Source organism: Chinchilla lanigera, unplaced genomic scaffold (assembly GCF_000276665.1).
Source record: "Chinchilla lanigera isolate Chin_1 unplaced genomic scaffold, ChiLan1.0 scaffold00026, whole genome shotgun sequence".
Classification (NCBI taxonomy): Eukaryota; Metazoa; Chordata; class Mammalia; order Rodentia; family Chinchillidae; genus Chinchilla; species Chinchilla lanigera.
The window spans coordinates 15,899,382-15,920,739 of NW_004955427.1; the positions used below are offsets into that span (position 1 = coordinate 15,899,382).

Genomic DNA, 21,358 nt, shown 5'->3' on the forward strand with positions numbered 1-21,358 from the left:
GGATTCTGGAAACAGACTACTCAAATTTAAAACTCATACTCAGTCTTAAAGTTGCAGTAATTACACAAACTCTGTATTTTGGAGAACTAGAACATAGTAAGTTTGTCACGGCAACTGAATGAACTCATGTAGATGAAGTATTTGTTTTAGTCTTACTGGAGAGCACATGGTGAGCACACACTAGGTAAGAAATGTTAACATTCAAGTCAACATTCTTATTCTTCCTCTTTACTCATTGCATTAAAACTAACTCAGCATAAGCACTGGAACAAGAGAAACCTGTCGTCAATTTTGTAAGTACAACTTGGTCATCAAACGCAGACAATGGAACTTCTTCTGGCACCACCAGAATACAAATCTTCAGTTATGTCACACACATTCCCATGTCTGACCAGACTAAGAAGCTCAATCTTTGCCTGTCTACCTTGTACCAATGGAATCATGCATTCAGAAAAATATATAAAGTAACACTCAGCCCAGGTGTAAAGCAAAATATATAAAAGGCATTATTTAAATATACTGTGGTACTTCGATTCATGAACACTTTTGTTTGAGAACAATTTGGTTCAAAAGAAAAGCATTTGGCAAAAGTTTGTTTTTCTTTGCAAACTTTACACTGGATGACAAACACAACTACAACTATCCTTCCTGGACAAGAACATTGTGTCTATCTTCTCTAAAACTGTGGGACAAATTAAGTTCCTGAACTGAGATACCACTACACAGACTAATCTTGACAGGAGGCTAGAATGTGTAAAGAATGAGACAAATGAGGAAGCTAGGCTTTCCCTAGCTTAGGAAGAAATTACTATGAATACAATGGCATCTGGAGCTCTCATTTCATCATACTGACCCTTTTGGAGATCAGCATTTGAACAGAGCGGAGAAGTGCATTTATGCTGCTGAAGACAAGGTGATCACACATTGACACTACAAAAAGTCAGCATGTCACCACAGTGGACGGGGCTGAAAATGTGCTGACACACCAACCCAGCAAATCATGGTGAACTCTTCAGGGCTCTGGCTCTGGCTCTTGCTCTGGGTCTTCCCCTGTTGCAGCCTCTGGCTGGCAGCAGCGCACCAGCTGCCTCATCTGCTGTGGACTGGCTGGGTCAGCAGAGCACCCTGCTGTCCACACAGTGCTTCCTAGGGCTGCTGGCTGCAGAGCCCCATCTGACACTGTTCTGAGGAGAAGCACCACCTCAAATCTTTTCCCGCTGTTTTCATCTCCCCACTAACCCCATTACTTTAAACCTACATAATGGACAATCCACTCACACATGTAATTCCCTTTATATATTCTTCCCCACTTCTTTCCTGTTTCCTTTTTTCTTCTCTTACTCCACCTCTTATTCCTTTCTCCTCCTTGCCTTTCTGCATCATGTGAATTGTATTATCATAGAACCTCATTTTCAAGCTTTCAAATGTAGAGCTTGTAGCAAGGCACTTCCCAAACCTAATGGCAATGGGAGCTGGGTGGAGGGGTTGTCATTCTGGTTACAAAATAAGTGAGCTCTCCCTCAGGTTTGGTCTAAGAAACTGAAACACTGGTTCACTAATTTTTTTGCAATTTTGATATTTCCATTTCATCTCAAAGCTTAATGACCTTTCATATATTATTCTTCAGTAAACATAATACATCTTTGTTTTCTCATAAGGTGAGAGATCATGTTCAGGCCAAATGCTGATGTGTATACTGCCCAGGCATACACAAGTGAATAAATGTAATATACTGTATTAATGGAATCAAAGGTAAAAATCACATGATCATCTCAATAGATGCAGAAAAGACATTTGACAAAGTCCAACAGCTATTCATGATAAAAACCCTGCAGAAAATTGGAATAGATGGTCTTTACTTCAGTCTTACAAAAGCCACCTAAGACAAACCCATAGCTAATATCACATTAAATGGTCAAAAACTGAAAGCTTTCAATTTAAAATCAGGAACAAGACAAAGATGTCCATTATCACCACCCTATTAACATAGTCCTGGAACAGCCAGAGAAATTAGATAGCAGTGAGAAATAAAAGGAATAAGGATAGGAAAGTAAGAAGTGAAATTATCATTATTTGCAGATGACATGATACTCTACAGAGAAGGTCCCAAAAACTCCACCAAAAAATTTGCAGATTTAATATCCAAATTCAGTAGTGTAGTAGGATGGAAAGTCAGCACTCTAAAATCAATAGCATTCCTGTACACAAGCAACAAACTCACAGAGAGAGAAATTAGGGAAAGCACACCCTTCACAATAACATCTAAAAAAATGAAATACTTAGGAATCAGTGTAACATAGGATGTAAAAGATCTGAACAGTGAAAATTATAGTACCTTAAAAAAGGAGATCAAAGAGGATATCAGAAAAATGGAAAGCTAGTCTATGGACATACCATCCTGAATGTACCTGATCTCATGAGAAAATGGAAAAATATCCCTTGCTCTTAGATAGGAAAAGGTAAAATAGTGAAAATGGCTATATTCCTAAAACTGCTATACAGATTGAATGCAATCCCAATCAAAATACCATTAGCATATCTCATAGATCTAGAGAAAATATTCCTAAAATTTATTTGGAACCATAAAAGACCCAGAATAGCAAAAGCAATTCTGGGCAACAAAAACAAGTCAGCTGACATCAAAATCCTAGACTTGAAATTATACTGCAAAGCTACTGTGATAAAATCGGCATGGTATCAGCAAAACAAAAAGAAAAAAAAAAAAAAACAACAACCAAAAAATAGGCCTGAGGATCAGTGGAACAGAATAGAAGATACAGAGGCAACTCCAAACACTCAGTCACCTTATCTTTGACAAAGGAGCCAACCATGTTTACCAGAAGAAGGATAGTTTCTTGAGCAGTTTTAATATGGCTTTTGTACTGTATTTCAAGAGAATGCTCACTTAAATTGATTTTTCTTCTAAGGAATTTTTTTTCTTAAAGATTCATCTAAACTGATTTACACAAGATTAAAACATCTTTCCAGGCCATAGTATTCTTTCTACTTGAAAGTATGCAGAAAAATTACTAGTGGTTCGCTATTCCCAAAAAAATGATATTATATTTTTTGAACTTTTTCACTTAGTCTGAATGAACTTTCTGGATCACTGTGTACTAACTTCTTTGTTTGCTTTACTCATTCTGATAAATAGGTCCCTTCCCAAACATGATCATTTTCTCATGATTCCACTCATCCTCTGTCTCTACGTGTTTTTTTTACTTCTATACTCATAGTTTCCTGACCCACAAGCCCGGGGAGTCAGAATCCTGGCGCTCACATCCCGCCAAAGAGCAGATGCCAAGGTGGTGACTCTTCCCAACATTAGTAACTTTCAAGTCACTCGCCCTTCTTAGTCAATTTTCAGCATCTTCTCAGATTTTCAGAAATGCTCCCTTTTCCCGCTATTTCATCTCTGTTGCAAAAAACATCAAAAAGTAATGTTTCCTGCTATTACATGGAAACCTTTACGCAACCTTATTTTCGTTCTTTTGATTTTACGTACTATTTTGTTACGTACTATAGTTACGTACTAATAGTTATGTACTAATAGTTACATACTATAGTTATGTGCTGTAGTTATGTACTAATAATTACATACTATTCCTTTTGTGTTGTGCATATGCACTTGCCTTTTCTAGCCCGCTTTTCTCCCAGTACCTAATCTGGTCCAACTGAATATTTCTTCTTCAATCACTCTCATCACTGATAATTTTTTACAGTCATCCATTTCCACACTCCTATATCACCCCTGCTTCTTAAAAAGGCTACCACCAAAGACATATGTGTTCCCTGAATATTTTACCCTCCAAGAAAAAGCAAACCTATGAAAAACAAATAAAAAAGTAAGAGAATACAAGCAGAAGTTATTCAGTTTGCAAGACTGTCCTGTACACAGGAACTGAGAACCCTGAGCTTTGATCTCAGTGAGTGTATTTTTACTTTTGTACAAGTTTACCTTTCATATACAAGGGACTGATCATCAAACTTCCAGGAATGAACACAATTAATTTCATTATGCCAAGTTGGGCGCTGCTTTGGCATACTTACTGAAGAGGACTAGGCTGGCATTGGTGACCCCCAGCTTGTTGGCAGCCACACAGGTATAGTTGCCGTAATGCTCCTCAGTGACATTGGTCACCGTCAGGGAGGACTGTCCCTCCGTGCTCTTAATCTCAAGGCCATTAGCACTGTTTATCCTAAGAGTTGAAAAACAGAAGAGTTAAAAGGAACAGTGATGGCAATTTTAACTTAGCAATTCCTTCCCTATATTTACACTGGAAGAAAAAGAAGGGGAAAAAAAAGAGTGTTGATTATTAGTCTCTGCCCAACTCCTCATTTTAATTATTCAATTATTAGAACCAGTGACTCTCAGTAGGCATCAGGAACTCATCAGGAATGGGTGGATTCCACTGGGCTTGACTTTCTCCCATATGCAAGAAAGATCTGCAGATGGGAACTCTGCATCAAACCATGTACTTCATTTTTCTACATTTAACCTGAGTGATTTTGGACTTCAGCTTAAGAGCCACAAGCCCCAAAGCACTTGTAAAAATATTAAAAAGGAAGGGCTGAATAGTTTAGTTTTGCATAATTATAACTGGGTTGGCTTTGCAATGCGGTTTCTGGTCTCTTCAAGTGGAACACATGGTAGGCTGGGCACATACCTGGTGTCATCCCGGTACCACTCAAAGTCAGGAGCAGGCACTGCTGAGGCCTCGCATTTGAGTGAAGCTTGTCGGCCTGTGGTGGCTTCATTGCTCTTGGACTCTGTGATAGTGGGAGGATCTGCAGGAATGACAGGCACATGGTTTGTATGAAAACCAGATGGTACTCCAAAATTTGCATTCAGGCAGGAATTAGAAAGGACAAACTGATTGGAGGGAGTTAGGAAAAGTTTTGTCTGAAAGCTCCATTCACAAGAATCATAGGATCTGTTGAGAACTGGTCACTAGAGAACTAAACAAAAGAGGGGATGATTAATGAAAATGGATCAAGTTTATGTAAATGAGACATTTAAAAAAGTTTCATGGAAATGGAACCTAGGATCCCTTTTATCCCTCCTGTAATAAATTACCAACTATTCTAATTATAATATTTGCATTTTTTCTTTTGATTAATTAAGCGGTGATACTACAAGGCTTGGGACTTTATATGTATAATTTGGTCATTTTTCTTTTTATTCACTATCATCATTACTATTACTATAGTCTGAACTGGCTTTGAGGGACCTGATGAAAATAGTGGAAGGATAAAGTCTTTCTAACCCAAGCTTAGGTTAATATTGTTGAAGGAAATGGGAAAAAACACAAAGCTTGTGTTAGGTGATTATTGCACTTCTTCTATGTATTCTCTTATTACTATGACCCAGTAAATTTTGATTTAGTATATGGGGTTCTGTGTTACATCCATATAATGCACAGAAAAGTTCCTAGTATATCAGTTTTATACTCTCACTGGCAGTTGTATTCTTGCATTATTTTCTGCCTGTGACTAGACCTACACAACTACAACATGTTTGCAATGAACTTAGAAACACATATGATACCCTAATTTGTGCCATGGTTCTTTGAAGCAGTCTTACAGGTTCACAAGAGGAAGATAGGATGAGAGATGTGAACTCCTGGGTCTGTTGATCCTTTGTGCAGTTATGGATCTTTAAGAAAAGGACTTTGTTGTCCAAAGGTCATTTGCCAGAAAATGGCATCTTGGTTGTGTATGTGTGGAAAAAGTTGACCAAAGCAATCTCTGCAGACTTTATAGAGGAAAAGCTTATTTAAGGGAATTAATGAAGTGAACTTATTGTTAAAAAGTCATTTATCTGTTCTTCAGCACCTTGTCCATTTTATTTCTGATTTTTTTATGTTTTGAAGACTATTTTTTTTAAAGTTTTCTGTTTACAGAAAATGGATCATCTGAATTTCAGAAAGGTTTGCAAATGCCCTATGTTAGCCAGAAACTTCCTCTCCATCAGCCTGGGAACCTTTAGTCATTGTCATAGAGAACAGTGAGTATATTTAGAAAAACTCTGTCAGTCTATATGTAAACAAGCAGACCAGAGTGCAGTTTTATTGTTCTTTCATTTTTGTTTCACTTTGGAATTATCTGCTCTTTTATGTTGGTGTTATTGTTGATTAGGCAGAAAATGGGAAGATGATATAGAGGAAAATCCCTGAACTGGAAAGGAGGAGTCATAGACTATAACTTCACTGCGGCTGTGTGGACCTCTCATTATACTCTTTCTATTGTGGGCCTTGGTTTTATTACCTATAAAATGAGTGGGCCACGCTTTGATATGCGGCAATCCTTCTGGCCATAACATATCTAAAATTCTAGCCAAAACAGACTGATCTTTACAAATGGATGGTTGGTATCATTATAACACATACATTTTCATACTCTTCACTCTTTTAAACATTAAATTGCTAACTTTCTAAATTATAATTTATTTACGCATTCCATGGATTAGGAGTCAAGACCAGCAGTTAGGAATGAGACACCTGAACTCTGATTTTTTACCCTACTTGTAGACAGAATTGGGAAAGTATCTACATCACCATGAGCATTTTACTTTGAAAATAAGGAGCTGTCATAAGTTGATTACTAAGTGCCACTTTAAAAGTCATTCTATGGTGGGTTATATAGGTCATTAGGCTAAACCAGCTCAAAAGATAATGTAAGACTCAGATAGTTGCATTGTTAAGAGAGACATTGGTGTAGGACTAAAGCATAGAAGAGACTTTATAAGCTGATATTTAAATTTGATAAACTTGAGCTCATCTCTAGGCTCTGTCCCTCACTGAGCTCCCTCATAACTGAATTTAATACTTTGCCCAGAGTCAGGCTGCTTCAGTTTCCTTACCAATAAAACGCTGGAGCTAAGAGCAGGGAGGCATGTCTGGAAGCTTTTGAAGGAATTCAGAGATATCCTGGACTAGGTTTGTGATACAGGGGCTGGAAGGAAGGGACAGATTGGAGATATACAAAGCCTCATAAGTGGTCAAACCAGCAATGGATTAGATATGCAGGGTGAGGCAAAGGAAGAAAATCAGGTTATTGCATTGGACACTAGGCAATACCACCCACTGAGATAAGGCAAAGATGTAGATGACAGGCAGTAAGAGAATCAGTAAATACTTGTTGCCCATCCTCACTTCCATTGTGTTAAATTTCTAAGAAGTATATATTGTCACACTTTGTAGCACGGTGGCCCACTTGTGTTTGCTGGAAAGACAATGCTTGTGATTCTATAGGTTTGTTCAATTTTATATTTGAAAAGGAGTTTAAATAGGGTTAGTGAATTTCTATAACTGTGTGCTTATAACTCACAAATCTTGAATGATGACTGTTGTGTTACTGAACCAGTCCTCAACCTGGCAAGGCTCCGTATTTCCTACACCACCACCTCTGGCACACTCGAGCTAGATTCCTCAATACGGTAAATACCTGTAAGTCCTTCTATGATGGGACTAACAAGGCAGTTCCCAGATGTCAGTTCTGTGGAGTTCTTCTGTCTGGGTGTTTACTTTTATGTCTTATTCAGTCCACCTACTGCTCTGACACCCACTGCTCTTGGAGGTGGGGGAAGCAGAGTGACTTTTCTGGTTGAAAAATGTGGGAATTAAACTGGGCCCATTGGGCATGTTTGGTCCTTTTGGATCTAGTTTTGGCAGGGAGCAAAGGTTGTCCTCTGTTTCTCCAAGTGGGCAGTCACTGTGGCCTCTTTCCTTCCCGCTGTCATGTGGACAGGTTTGCTAGCCCAGGACAGCCACGATTGGGAGGTAAGTCAGACATGCCAAGCTATTATGTCCATTTGATGTCATGGGGGAGAAGAGGGGTTTATATATCCAACGACATCCTTTTACTAATTTCTGTTTGTTTGGGACCTAAATGGGTTAGCCACAAGATATTCATTAGCCCAACAGAGGTCCTAGCCTGAGGAAGCTCCCAACAAGCTGGGGCTGAGCATTTGTTGCTGCAGGACTAGGAGAATGAACCCAGCAGTGCTCTACTACTGAGATGATTATAAAGATTATTATACATCACATGCAGTATGCTTAGTATAATTAAAATAATAGATGCCCTTGCTCAAAATGTGGTTATAATAAAAGTGTGGCTTCATAAAAATGCTGCACAGAGAGATCTATTGTTGTTCTTTATATGACTTTGGAATAGCTTACTGAGATACAGCCCCAGCCCTTTTTTTAAATTTTGAGACAGGGTCTTACTAGGTTGATCTTGTGATCTTCCTCCCTTAGCCTCCTGGGATCACAGGCATGCTCCTGGCTGGAGAGTGTAGCAGTCTTGGGAAGGATGACACTGGTCAATTACCACTTGGTTTTCTCTTTCAAAACCTAGGGAATTTCTTATAGAAAAGTAAGTGCCTGGATAGAAGACCCCATTGTTCCTACTATTTCTAAAATGACACCATAGTAGAGGTCTGTTCTTTTATAGTTTATTGGAATGAGCATTTCAAAATTCATTTGCAATGGATTCTTTATAGGTGAGGCTAAGAAAGATTATTATACATCATATGAAGCATGCTTTGTTTAATTAAAATAATAGATGCCCTTGCTCAAAATATGGTTATAATAAAAATGTGGTTTCATAAAAATGCTGCACAGAGAGATCTATTGTTATGCTTTACATGATTTCAGAATACCTTACAATTGTCAGTGGACTCTTCTGGTTTTTATTACTTTAAATTTCCAGGTTCTGAAAATATTAATAAGGGTTTTTTATTTTTATATCACTAATAACAAGACTTTTTTCATTAGAATCAATGCAATCACACTGACAGTGAGCAGGGATGAGGCTATAGCTCAGTGGCACAAGTGCCTCCCTGGCAAGTGCAAGGCTCTGAGTTCAATTCCTGGTACAAAAAAAAAAAACAAAAAAAAACAATGACAGTGATCTAGCAAAGAAAATGTCACTCATTTAATCTTTCTAATACTGGGAATACTTGCATAAAAAATAAAATCTGAATGGATGATACAACTCATAGGCATCACATATCTGTATTAACATTCTACTAGCTATATCTAGCTTTATTCTACTATAAATATCTAGCTCATCCAAGTAATACCCCTAGGAATAATTGTTAGTCCAATCTGGTGAATGAAAAGATAGCCTACAGCGGGTGAGCATCTTGTTCACATTCATATGGCCAGATATTTGGTAGAGAAAGGATTTGGACCTGGGTCTACCATGTTCTGAACTTCATTCTCTGAACCTCTTTGCTCTGATAAATACATTTGGATAACTTATTTTAAATAGTAATGGACTCCTGGTAAGGAAAACAAATCATCTAGCAGAGCATGTTGATAGCTTGAAAGGAAAATATTATGGATTTCTGCTATTTACAAGATACCAAAAAATGGCACAACATACAATGATATAATGCATATAATTTTATACTAGGAATCATAAGGGCTCAACTTCTACTTGTGCCAATTAGATTGTCGTCAAAGCTATGCTGTTCTGCAGACTCTCATCTATGAACGTAGATGCTGACGCCTGCCAACCAATTTCACAGGCTTGGTGTAAATACAAAATCAGGTCATACATATTAGAGTACTTTCAATATCTAAAGTGATCATGTTCGTTCTTTTTTTATTATTTTTCCTCACATGTCATAGAAGGAGAGAGGACTTGAGATTAGACCTGAGTTAGAATTGCAAGTCTGCCACTCACATTTATGGTGGATACTGCTTACATTTTCTGAGCTTTGCTTCTGTCCTTCTACATGAAAATGATAGCAATTATCCTCCAAGGTTAGTGTGCAATGGTGCAACAGGGTAGGAAGGCAGAGGGTGCAGGCAGTAAGAAAGGCATTGTCTACAGAGAATTTAGAAACAATAATAAGACTGACTGAAGTATGCACCTCCAGTACCAAACTAAGTATGTTAAATAATGTCCATAATAAAGTAAATAGTCCTCATCTCTGGGGCACACCATGGCCATCATGCTTCCTTATATGATTGACCAATGTCAATATAATGATTATAATGAATTTATATAAAATATCTCAGATAGGCACAGGGAATTGAACTCAGGACCTTGCGCTTGCCAGGCAGGCACTGTGCCACTGAGCTATCTCCCAGGTCCTGACAATGTATTCTTTAAGTACTCAGAAAAATCGTGGTTCTTGTCCATATGGCGAAATTATGATAGAAAATTTTAATGCGCTGTACTTTTACTGAAATTGCCTCCAAAGATACCACAATACAATGGTACCTCGGTTCATAAATGATTTTGTTTGTGAACAATTTGGTTTGCAAACAGAAGCATTTGGCAAAATATTTTGTTTGCGAAGTCTGTGTTGGGTGACAAACATGAAAGTGGCCATATTTCCTGCCTAAACATGAATGTGGCCATCTTTTCCAGGATCATGGAACAAATAAAGTTTGTAAACCAAAGTACCACTGTAGCTTAAAAAATTCTAGCATGTGTTTGTACTTACACCTTTCCAAATAAAAGAATACAGTAGTCAGTATGGAGACTGTAGCTATGATTACCTAGAAATGGCGGCTCTTCCACATTGTCGCACTCCACCCGAGTAGTTCTTCTCCTAAAGTTTCCTCGTTATGTAATTACTGAATCAAAGCACTGAAGAGTCCAGTTAAATGCACATGTACTCTCTGAGCAAAGCAGATGTCTCCAGGCCCAGCTGTGCATTCTGAGATTACCTCTGCTTCCTCTACGTAAATGGCCATCACATGTAAGCAAAAGCCAGAAACACCATGCTCTCCCCCAGCCCCAACTCTGTGTTGCTTGGGTTGGGTAATTCCAGATACCAGGATGAAGCCAAGTTGAGAGATAAGGGGGACAAGGAGAGGACAATGAAGTTGCGAACCTTTTTGGAGAAATAGTTATTGAAAAGCAGAAGGTGGGAAGATTTGCTAGTCAGTGGGAGAGGTAGCATATTTGAGAGCTGGGGGCTGATTCTGAGAAGAATTCCTTCAGGAGTAGGAAAAAATTCTAGTACAGAAAGAATGCCAATAAAATCAATAGCCTGTACTTATTGAGCATTTATTATATAATAGATGTTATCCTGGGTATACGGAGCACTGGAGTGAGACAAAACTCATCAGTAGACCCTTGCATGCATCGTGGGAGCTGAAATTGATAGTACATCTAGAACCTGCAGGGAAGGGACAGACTGTCCCTAGGGCTGGTATCTGGGAGAAATTAGCAGCAAGGCTATGGGTAAGATACAAGAAACCAGAAGTTTGATCTCATAAATTTTACTAAGCTTATTTAAGTGAAGGGCTTTTAGGCCAATACTTTAGCTCTCTATAAACCCCAGACCTCCCACCTCTAAGAAAATAGATTTTGCGTGTAAAAATGGCTGTGTGTAATGCTGTAGGCCTACCACAGAGAAGGGTTATCCAAAAGAAGTAAAAAGGAGAGACCGTAGAATCCAGATGGTGAGCTCAACAGGAACAACTGTTATTTCGCTCTAGTTTAGTGCAGTAGCTTCTCAGTGTGCCCTACAAACATCTGTCAGCAACTGAGGAAATGAATCAACGAAGGGGTGGAGGAAAAAAGGAATCAGTGCTATGATTTCTTTTTTCAGTGGTACTTAGCGTCTGTTCATTACAGTAATCTCTCCAGCCAGAAATTTCCTTGGCCATGCTGATCCTCTCCTCTAATTCCAAACCCCACGTTTTGAAAAAGAAGAGGAATCAATCTAAATAATGGAGCATTTTGGCAGTAAGCAGGCTTACATAAAGTGACAGAAGTGATCCTGGATAATTTTCTACATGTGAAGTTTTTTCCAGGAGATCTCTCTAAACTTTGAAACTGGAATATTCATCTATTTAAGAAAACTATATCTAGGTATTTTGAACAGGAAAATTGGAATGATGACTAAATTCAATACACTGTAAACATGACTGGTTTATTAAGTTTATGAAGTTCAAAGGTGATTGCAAAGGGAAATGTTAGAATATTCTTCTTGATTTGTAGCAAGAGTCATTTATAAAGTTTGTAGAAATGTTTAAGAGGGCAGATTTACCTTTGAGCTTTTCAACTAATCTTTCAGGAAAACTTTACTGAGCAATTTTTTTAAGGTCGGGCACATGGTAGGTCCTGTTAGTTAGGACACGGTAGATGATGGATTAAACTCACATAGCTTTCTATATAATTTGCGTTGAGGTGTCTTTCTAGGTTCTTTCCATTTTCTTGCAAAAGCTCACATTTTCATGAAAATCTTTTCTTAAAAATTATCAGTATTTTCTTCTGTACTAAATTACGCTTTGGGGACAGTGAAGAAGGAGCAATGTCAGACTAATTGCTCCAATAATAATAGGGCCCAGGCGGCTAGCTTTGATCTTGGGAACCATCTGTAAGCCAAACCACTTTGATGTTTCATACAATGGAAGCATAAATATTTTCTATTTACTCCATGATTGGACTTTCAGAAGTCTAATTAAGTTGAAGGTCAATTAAGAGAAAATGAAATCTTCACTCTAAAAGTCACAGAAGAGGTGGAAAATGATGGCATGGTTATGTGTACATAAAAGAAGATAACTAACCTAATTATAAACTTATATAAACACCCAGAGAAATTGCCTTTCATGTGAAAAAAGGACCTAAAGCATTTTATAACACTGAGATCATTAATGTGTCTTTGAAACACACCCAGTACTGGAAAAGAATAGTAATATTGGCATTTCAAAACTCTATTACTAAAAAAAAAAAAAAAAAAATTGGAGACAGCTAGGGATAAAAGCACTTCACAGCTCATCAAATGCAGTCCCTTGCTCTTGCGAATGAGGACCTTATATGTATGAAGCACATTGGATTTTTCCAGATACTGTGTGAAAGAGATTCCATTGCCTGTTTCAGAAGGTGGAAAGGCTGGCGCAGGGCCCTGGGAAACAGTGTGTGCCAGAGCAGGCTGGAGCCCCTGGAGCAAGATTTCTTAGCTCTCTAAGCCTCAGTTTACAAATTTCTAAAGTAGCATCTGTGATACTTATCTCATAGGTTCACTGTGAGCATAAAAACACACTCAATGAACTCTGGAAAGAAGGGGGTGGCGTGAGAATAGGGTTGAAATTGAATAACATATATTCAATGCATGTACCAACTTCCCAAAACAAACCCTACTATTAGGTAACATTAACATAATGAAAAAGAAAAACAGAACAAAAGTCTATCCCTTAGCCCCAGGCTGTACATAGTGGGTACAAATAATCGAAGTTTCTCCTACTCCTGCCTCCCGAGGCATGGGCTTTAGGATCAAATCGACATGAGACTGAATTCCTTTTCTTACGTTTGTTTTCTGTGTTGCTTTGGATAGCTTCTTAGGCTTTAGTTTCTCAAATTTCAAAGTGGAGTGAAGTATTTATGTATTACTAAGAAGCAATAGAATTTATAGAGACTCTCTGTTACACAAGTGAGTGTATGGAAAACAAAAGATAACAAAATGTGGCTCATCAGAGCCTAGAACATATTTTTGAACGTGGGTTAAAGTGTGTGTGTGTTTATGTGTGTGCATGTGTGTGCATGTGTGCCTCTGAGTGCCTATGTGTGCATATGCACTATATGTGCTATGCAGGATTTGGGTCTGTGGCAGTGTAGTTATGTGTGAAATGCATAGAAGGGAAGAACTGTCAGCATATTCCTTTATCCCTGTTATTAGCCACAATTGTGTGATGCAGAAACTTGAGTTTGAATGATACAGACAGACTCTCCTAACTGAATAAAGTAAACAAATTCTCTTTCTTCCTTTACTGAGTGACATACATCTATAAGATTCTCTCTCCCCTTCTCCCCTTTTTGAACTACATCTAAGGAGTCTTTCATCTGAGAAGTTCAAAGTATTCCCACTTACCTATGCATCTTAGTGAAATCTCCCTTCCTAATGCTCATACTTTGGGACAAATAGATAACCAAAATTAACTTATCAGGCATCCCTGTTAGCCATCAGGGACACAGAATATCTGACCATAGTGCTTGAATTTGTTCCCCAGGCCAATTAATTAAACAGCAAAGGATAAATAATATTCTTGGCATATTCCCTTCTGACAAACAATGCACTGAGGTAGAAATTCTTGCTAAAGCAGAGCTGAGTTGTTGCTTTTTCCAAGATAATATGACCTTGGTGTCCACAAACACCAGAATAGTGATTGTCAGAAATACTAGTGTTATCTGACTATATATATATATATATGAAATTCTGCAGTCTGGGTAAAAGGCAGAGGCTATTTTAAATGTATTATGGGTTATATTTATAAGTGGTGCAGTTGATTTATCAAATTTAAAGGCCAAGTCCTGCCCTTGGATGTGTCCACAGTACAAATATGCATCCCTGACCAGAACAGCATCTGTTTTCAATGCAATGCCACGTTGCTAGTGGGATCCTGAGGAGGTGGAGGTGTGCCCTGGACACAAGCCACCTGCTGCTGCCGTACTCACAGTTCACAGTGACCTTGACTTGTTTGACATCCGCCGAGGAGACCTCATTGGCTGCTTTGCATTCATATTTGCCTGACTGCTCCCTGGTGATGCCAAGGATCTCCAGATATTCTTCTTCGCCTTCAACTTCTCTGCCTGAAAAACACAAGTTTGCAGGGCTGTTTTTTAAAAGTCTAAAATATGCAGCAGATTGACTCATTATCCTTTGAAAAATAAATTCACATTTTAAAATAACTTGACAATATGCTTTGTCTGAGATCAGGTTCTACAGAAGGAGACCCCCAAGACAAAAATTCTCATGAAAGTGATTAAGTAGAAAGTGTGTCCAAGAAAGACTGGTAGAGGAACAGGAAAGTGGAGTCTGGACAGGAAAGAAGCCAAGCAAAGATATGATCATGCCATGCTCGGTACCACAGAGAGGTACTTGGCTCAGTGCTTCAGGAAGAAATGAGGACAGTTGTGCTGATCACAAGGCAAAACGCGGGAGTGTTTATACATTTGTATCTGTGTCAGAGCAAGGTAGCATTGACAGAGGTGCACTCAAACTCTAAAGCACTCTGAGGGGTCACAGGTGAAGCACTAGCCTCATCAGTTACATCTTTATACCTAGATGACTGTTAGAAGTGGCTTCCTTTTGAGAAACCACCATTCCTCTACAGCTTATATGAAATTCTTTTCACACAGATTGCGTGTTAAATCCTTTCTTGCAGTTATGGTTGTCTTGGGCTCTGTCATCCTTGGAGCTTTCTGGCCAAGGGCTATGGTCATGAGAATGTGCTATACAGACAGAGTGTTTTGTGAGATACCAAGACACCATCAGTTGAGAATAAGGAGCTGAATATCACTGGCAGTTAACATTTGGGATTGGGGACACGGAGGGCAGTTTTTGAAAGATGTACAGAGTTAGCTGTATCCATTTTAGTAAAGAGGTAAGCTTGTTTAAATTTCTCCCCATGTGGGGTATAATTGAATAAATGAACTTCCTGCTGAAGAGACTAAAAGAAAGAAGGAAGAAGAAATGGAAGGGGAGGGAAAGAAAAATCAGAAAGAGAGGGTAGAGAGTAAAGAACTTGGGTAGTAGGAAGGGTTACTCGGAGCTTGGCTCGAAAGGTCTATGGACTCTTACTGTGGTTACCTGGAACGTCTCTTTGTCTCCCCCTAAAAGGTTTTCTCTAGTGCCAACTGGGCTAGGATAGAGCATCTGGGGAAGACATTAAAGAACACAGTCCTGCCACCATGATGGAATCTTGCCCCTGGTCATCGTACATGAAATGGTAGCAATTAATAGCTCTGATGAAATGTCATAAGCTGCTTCCTTTTTCTGGAAATTCCCTGATGGCCAAAGTAACGTAACAGCCAGCTTACATGGATATGAACTCACTGTCTAAATATGTCAGGCAAAGCTGTTAGCTAGGCTGCTAATAGAACACCTAGATGACTGTTAGATGGACTTTGATAACATTCTATAACACAACTGGCAGGAAGACTCTAAAGTTTCAAATCACTGTCTCTATACTTTGTTTGGTATTGCAGATCTAACCCATAGGTGCTTTATCACTGAGCTACATCCCAAGCCCTATGTATGGATGCATGTTTATATTATTTTGAAGCAAAGCCTTGCTAAGTTGCCCAGGCAATTCACCTACCTCACCTTTCCCTAGTGTTAGAATTACAAGCACATGCCACCATCACACTGAGAAAAATCACCAGCTTTGAGGAAACTTTGTAATTCCACTGAGAAATAGGCAATAGTAATATAAAATCATTCAGTTTTGAAATTCTGCATATTATCTAGCAGGTGCTTTCACTGAAGATACTTTAGAATTGGTCTATAGTATATAGCTGTGTATTATTTATAAAATGCTAAATGTGATTTTCTTTCTGTGTTTTCCCCTTTGCCTTCCTCATATTAAAGCAAGAATTCAGGTCTGATTTTGTCCTACAGAGTAGAATACAGTAGGAAAGAAAACTGCAACCTCAGATGACTTTACTGGGTTAAATGGGCAGGATTTGGACTTGAAGTTGAAAAATATCTTTTCTGTATAAAGTGTGATATAAAAATATGGTGCATATTTACATAAAAAATATAGTAAAATAATAGTAAATTCTAGTAAAATAATCTCATTCAAAATCCTACCCTTCACTTCAATCATACTTATCTCATAATTATTTTCACTTTTCTAAAGTTCTTTATCATGAATGTCTTCGATTGCACTGTCATGGCTGTCTGGATGTCCTGGATGAATTCAAAACATAGTCACTTTGATTTCATGGGAGAGCCAGAAAATGCATGGTGCCAGGCCCAGTGAATAAGGTGGATGACAACACTACATAATATTTCTACAAGCCTGCCTGTCCACTGGATGGCACTCTGGAACAGGGTTCACAATATTTTTGATCACACCTTTGGTCTTAGTTACTTTTCTGATTGCTAAGACAACACACCCAACACACAAAGTTAAAGGGAGGAAACGTGTATATGGCTCACAGTTTGCAGATGTCTCAGTCCATAACTGATTGGCTCAAAGACAGGGTGGCACATGGCAGAGGGGCAACAGTTCATGGTGGCAGAACACAGCAAAGCAACAAATGCAAGGCAAGGGGCAAGCCTCTTTCTTTCTCTTATATTGTATGCAAGCTAACCACCCTAATGTGGTATGCATTAACACCCTTAATCCCAGCTCTGGACCATGGATCAATCACAAATTCTAGATTCAACCTCCTTTAAAAACCCTGCCCCCTCATAACTAAATGAGGCCTTGGGGGGGACATCTAGACATAAACCATAGCATTCCTCCCCTGATCTCCCAATGGCTCATGTATAGTCTTCTACACAAAAGGCATTTAGTCAATCTCTAAGAGTTGTCAAATTCCTAACAGTTTCAGCATTGCTGAAAGTCCAACTCCAAAATCTCCTCTGAGATTTAAGACAAACTCTTAGCTGTGACAAATGAAACCCCTGTACAAATGAACAGATGGTTAAACACTTCCAGAATTTAATGGCACAACGTAGACATTTTCATTTCAAAAGTTACAAACAGGGGGATACAAAGGAATGGACCAAACCAAGTCCAAAGTTCTGCAGGGCAAACATTAAGTCCTGTAGTTCCATGTGCAGCATCCAAAGCAAACTGTGGAAAGTATGAACACTAAAGGGCTTGACTATCTGTGCCCCTATGGAAGTTCTGGTGGTTTTAGCTTCCATGGCTTCTATCTTGGACTGTTCTGTTCCCTCCTTTCAGGTTTTGTCAGATGATCCATGTTTTTGACTTCTCCAGACTTCTGGGGTCTTTACTGCACTTTGGCTTGTCATTCACAGCTTCACATACCATCCTCTCAGGGACATATTTTCTGGCCTCCCAGGCCTTCTTCTGAAATCTGGGTGGAAGACTTCCTGATTCCATAACTCTTCCATCCTACATGCACCTAAAACCAGCACTATATGAGTGATATTGAGGTCTGCTACAGGATGGAGCAGTACCCGGGCTTTCCTCTCTCTTGACTGTTGGATCTAGTGCCTGGATAGCTGAGCACTCTGAATCCAATTCTCAGGAACAAATTTTCTATGCAGCTGTAATTTTGGAACATGGTGTGGCCACCACCATTCTGGAACATGGTGCACTGGGGATTTCTTCTTAAAGCAGTCTTTTACTTTTGCAATTTTGAGGCTCAGTGGGCAAAGTTCTGCTACTTCTTATGATGCTCTCAGGCCATATTTTCTCTTCTCCTGTCCCTTCTCAGTAATCAAGATCTCCTTTGCTCTTTTTTGCAGTCCACAGCTTTACTGGAGTTTCCTTTCTGGGCAAACTCACAATGTTTTAAATCATTCTGTTGGGCTCTTTGCTCTTGATTCTCAACATAAATATGACTCAAAGTCCCCAAAGGTAGCCTAGCCTCTGCCTTCACATTTGACTGACTTGAAATTTCTTCTGCAAGATTAATTAGCCTGTTGCCCTTAATCTAATTATCAGGAAAAGTCTCTGGACAGGAGCAAAACACAGACAAACTTTCTGCCAAAGCACAACATACATCATCTGGAGTCCAACAACCAATGTAGTTCTTCTTTCCAGCAGAAATTTCTTGAGCTTGATCTTCACTGGCTTTCTGATCTTCTGAGCTCTGACTAGAATCTCCCACATAGTACAACTTCAGACTGTTCAACTGTGCTCTTTCAACCAGCCTCTCCAAATCTTTCCTAACTCTTCCTATCCCCAGAAACCAGCTCCAGAGGTTCATAAACCACATGGCCAGGTATAGTAATAGTAATGACTCCTCTTCTCTGGTACCAAATTCTGTATTAGTTACTTTCCTCCTTCCCAAGACAAAATATCTCACACCCAAAGTTAAAAGAGGAAAGGCTTATTTAGCTCACAATTTGCAGAGGTCTCTGTCCATAATCTGTTGGCTCCAAGACAGGGTGGCACAACACCGAAGGGCAATAGTTCATGGTGGCAGAGGACAGCAAAAGCAAGGAAGAGAGCACAAGATAAGCCTCTTTCTGTCTCATATATAGTTTGCAAGCTACCTGCCCTAGGGCAGGTGTAGCACTCATACACGTTATTCCAGCATTGGACCACAAATCAATCACAAACTCTAGATTTACCCACCTCTGAAAAGTCTGTGCCTCATGAGTGCATGAGACTTTGGAGGGACATCAAGACACAAACCATAACACCTTGTGAAGATGCTCTTGAAGGAAATCTTCCAGGACTTCTTCAGAAAGTGGCAAGAATGATAGAATGAGTATATTTGAAGTGAGGTGGCATATTTGAGGAGGACTAATGGCGTTGTGTCTTTTATAAATTTCTTAAATTTATACAGTCCTTGTATATTTCATCACCTATACATGCATCTGTGGACTCAGAGTCATAGCATCTATTAGGTGCAAAGGGTCATAAATACCCTGAAGACTATTAGTAACTTTGATTTTCAGTTTTTATTCAACAAGTTGAAATGTGTGTAAGATAATTAAAAGCAAAGTGTAGAGGTAGAATAAATAGTAAGATAGTATTATTGATATTGATCAATGGTATATTATAAGGAGAAAAGTTAAAATTACTCAGAATGTTTTAGTATTTCCTCCTGCCCTCCTCCGCACCCATAAATTTTATTCTAAGATGGGGACAGAGTTTTCACTAGAAGAAAAAGAAAGCAAGAAGGATTTTAGAAATGGTTGAAATACTGAATTCTTTTCAATTCCCATAACATTACTAGAAATGGTGGGCCCTGGATACCTACCTCACATTTTTTAATAACTTAAAGGAATAAAGTAGTTACAGAAGAAAGAAAGAGGATTTTAGTAGCACTAACTGAAACTCTACTAGTTTGGTAAGATGTGAGGGTAAATATTAATATGAATGAAAGAAAACAATATTTATTAGATTTACAGCTTGGGATTCTTACAGTGCTAATGCATGTAACAACCTTATTTCCTGATAAACAAGTAGGAAAACCGATCCTTATCAGATAAACTTTAAATCTCATGTCTCTAGGAAGAATTTTTTCCAATACTGCCTGAAGGTGAAAGGGAAGCTTTTCTTTAAATGACCCACATGTGAGACAGAGGTGAATTTTCTTTTTCCTGACATAGATCTCCTCTGCTGCTGTGACTGTAACCATCTCCATCCCTCACACAAGGTTGCAGGAGAGTCCTACTAAAGTGGAGGAATCTCAGTACAAACCAAATTCTGGTAGGAGGAAATACATGATCTCTCATTCAACCAGTCTGACAAGAATTAAAAATATTAAGGCCCTTGGGATCTTCTCATTATTTTTTCTTTACTTACCCTGGGATCATTTTGTTGAAACTCCTACTTTCACTGACAATTCTTGCTTAGTTTTTCTTCTCAAATCTTCAAGAGACACCCCCACAATTCATTTTATGTACTACTTCACTTGACTTCATTTCTCATTAATCCATACTACTTTGGTTAGAAGCTCTTCTGCTATTAGACATCTAAAACTCAGATTTTATGTTCCTTGTGGATGTCTCACTCTTAATATTCTCATGAACTTGCACAGGCTTTGGCACAGGCTAGGTGGGCTGTAAATGTGTATGGAATTAGCTTACTATAGATGGAATGCTGTGAACCTCTACAATTTGTATGTTGAAAATTATCAATGTGGTGGTATTTGGAGGTGAGGCCTTGGGGAGGCATCTAGAGCCTAAGAATGGGACCCTCCTGGAAGAGACTGGCGTTCTCGTAAAACAGTCTCCAGAGTGCTCCTGTGGCCCTTCTGCCATGTGAGGACACAGCAAGATGTGGTAGTGTATAGACCAAGAAGTGAGTCCTCACCAGACAAAGAATGTCCTGGCACCATGATTTGGATTTTCTAGCCTTCAAAACCATGAGAAATAAGCTCCAGTTGTTCATAAGCTACACAGTGTGCAGTATTTTTGTTATTGCAGCCTAAATGTAAGGGGACACAACTGAACAGCGTTAAGAAATGCAAGTAGATACTAGAGTCACAGCCAACATTCCATATAGCTTAAGAGAATGGAGCTAAGTATTGGAAAAGGGCTGACCATTTCTGCATAAGAAGCTGTCACAAAAATCCATTCCCTTTACATGATCCTAATAGAGTACCACTTGACTGGGGTGTGCAGAGTGCTCCGCAATTAGAGGCTGGACCGAACTACCTCTGGTCTTATGCTGACCAATAAGTGCTCTATGGAGTCATTGTTTAGGAAGCCAGCAGAGGCCCCCTATGGAAATAGGCTGCGTGAGCTTTTATTCCTTTCTATTGTTTTAAGGCATGGAAGGAAACATATGAATTCTGAGCTACCAAATTATAAATGTACTCAGATTCTCCTGCTCTTTTCCCTGTTCCCCAGTGTGTTTGTGGTCATGTGGGCACAAGTTCTATGGTTCTTTCAGGTCACTTTTTCTCTTTCCACGCAAGGGTCCAGTCATTATTTCTTCTGGTTTTCCAA

General features: G+C 38.9%; 1 protein-coding gene across 2 annotated transcripts in view; it reads right to left on the reverse strand.

The window, feature by feature from the left end:
* Lsamp (limbic system-associated membrane protein) overlaps positions 1-21,358 on the reverse strand; it is a 604,798-nt gene that overhangs the window by 28,204 nt on the left and 555,236 nt on the right. For both annotated transcript variants that reach the window (XM_005386425.2, XM_005386426.2), the window contains exons 4-6: positions 14,425-14,559; positions 4,668-4,788; positions 4,051-4,199 (exon numbers count right to left, since the gene is read on the reverse strand). In XM_005386425.2, the coding sequence (XP_005386482.1) occupies positions 4,051-4,199; positions 4,668-4,788; positions 14,425-14,559 (405 nt within the window). The remainder of the gene's footprint in view (positions 1-4,050; positions 4,200-4,667; positions 4,789-14,424; positions 14,560-21,358) is intronic.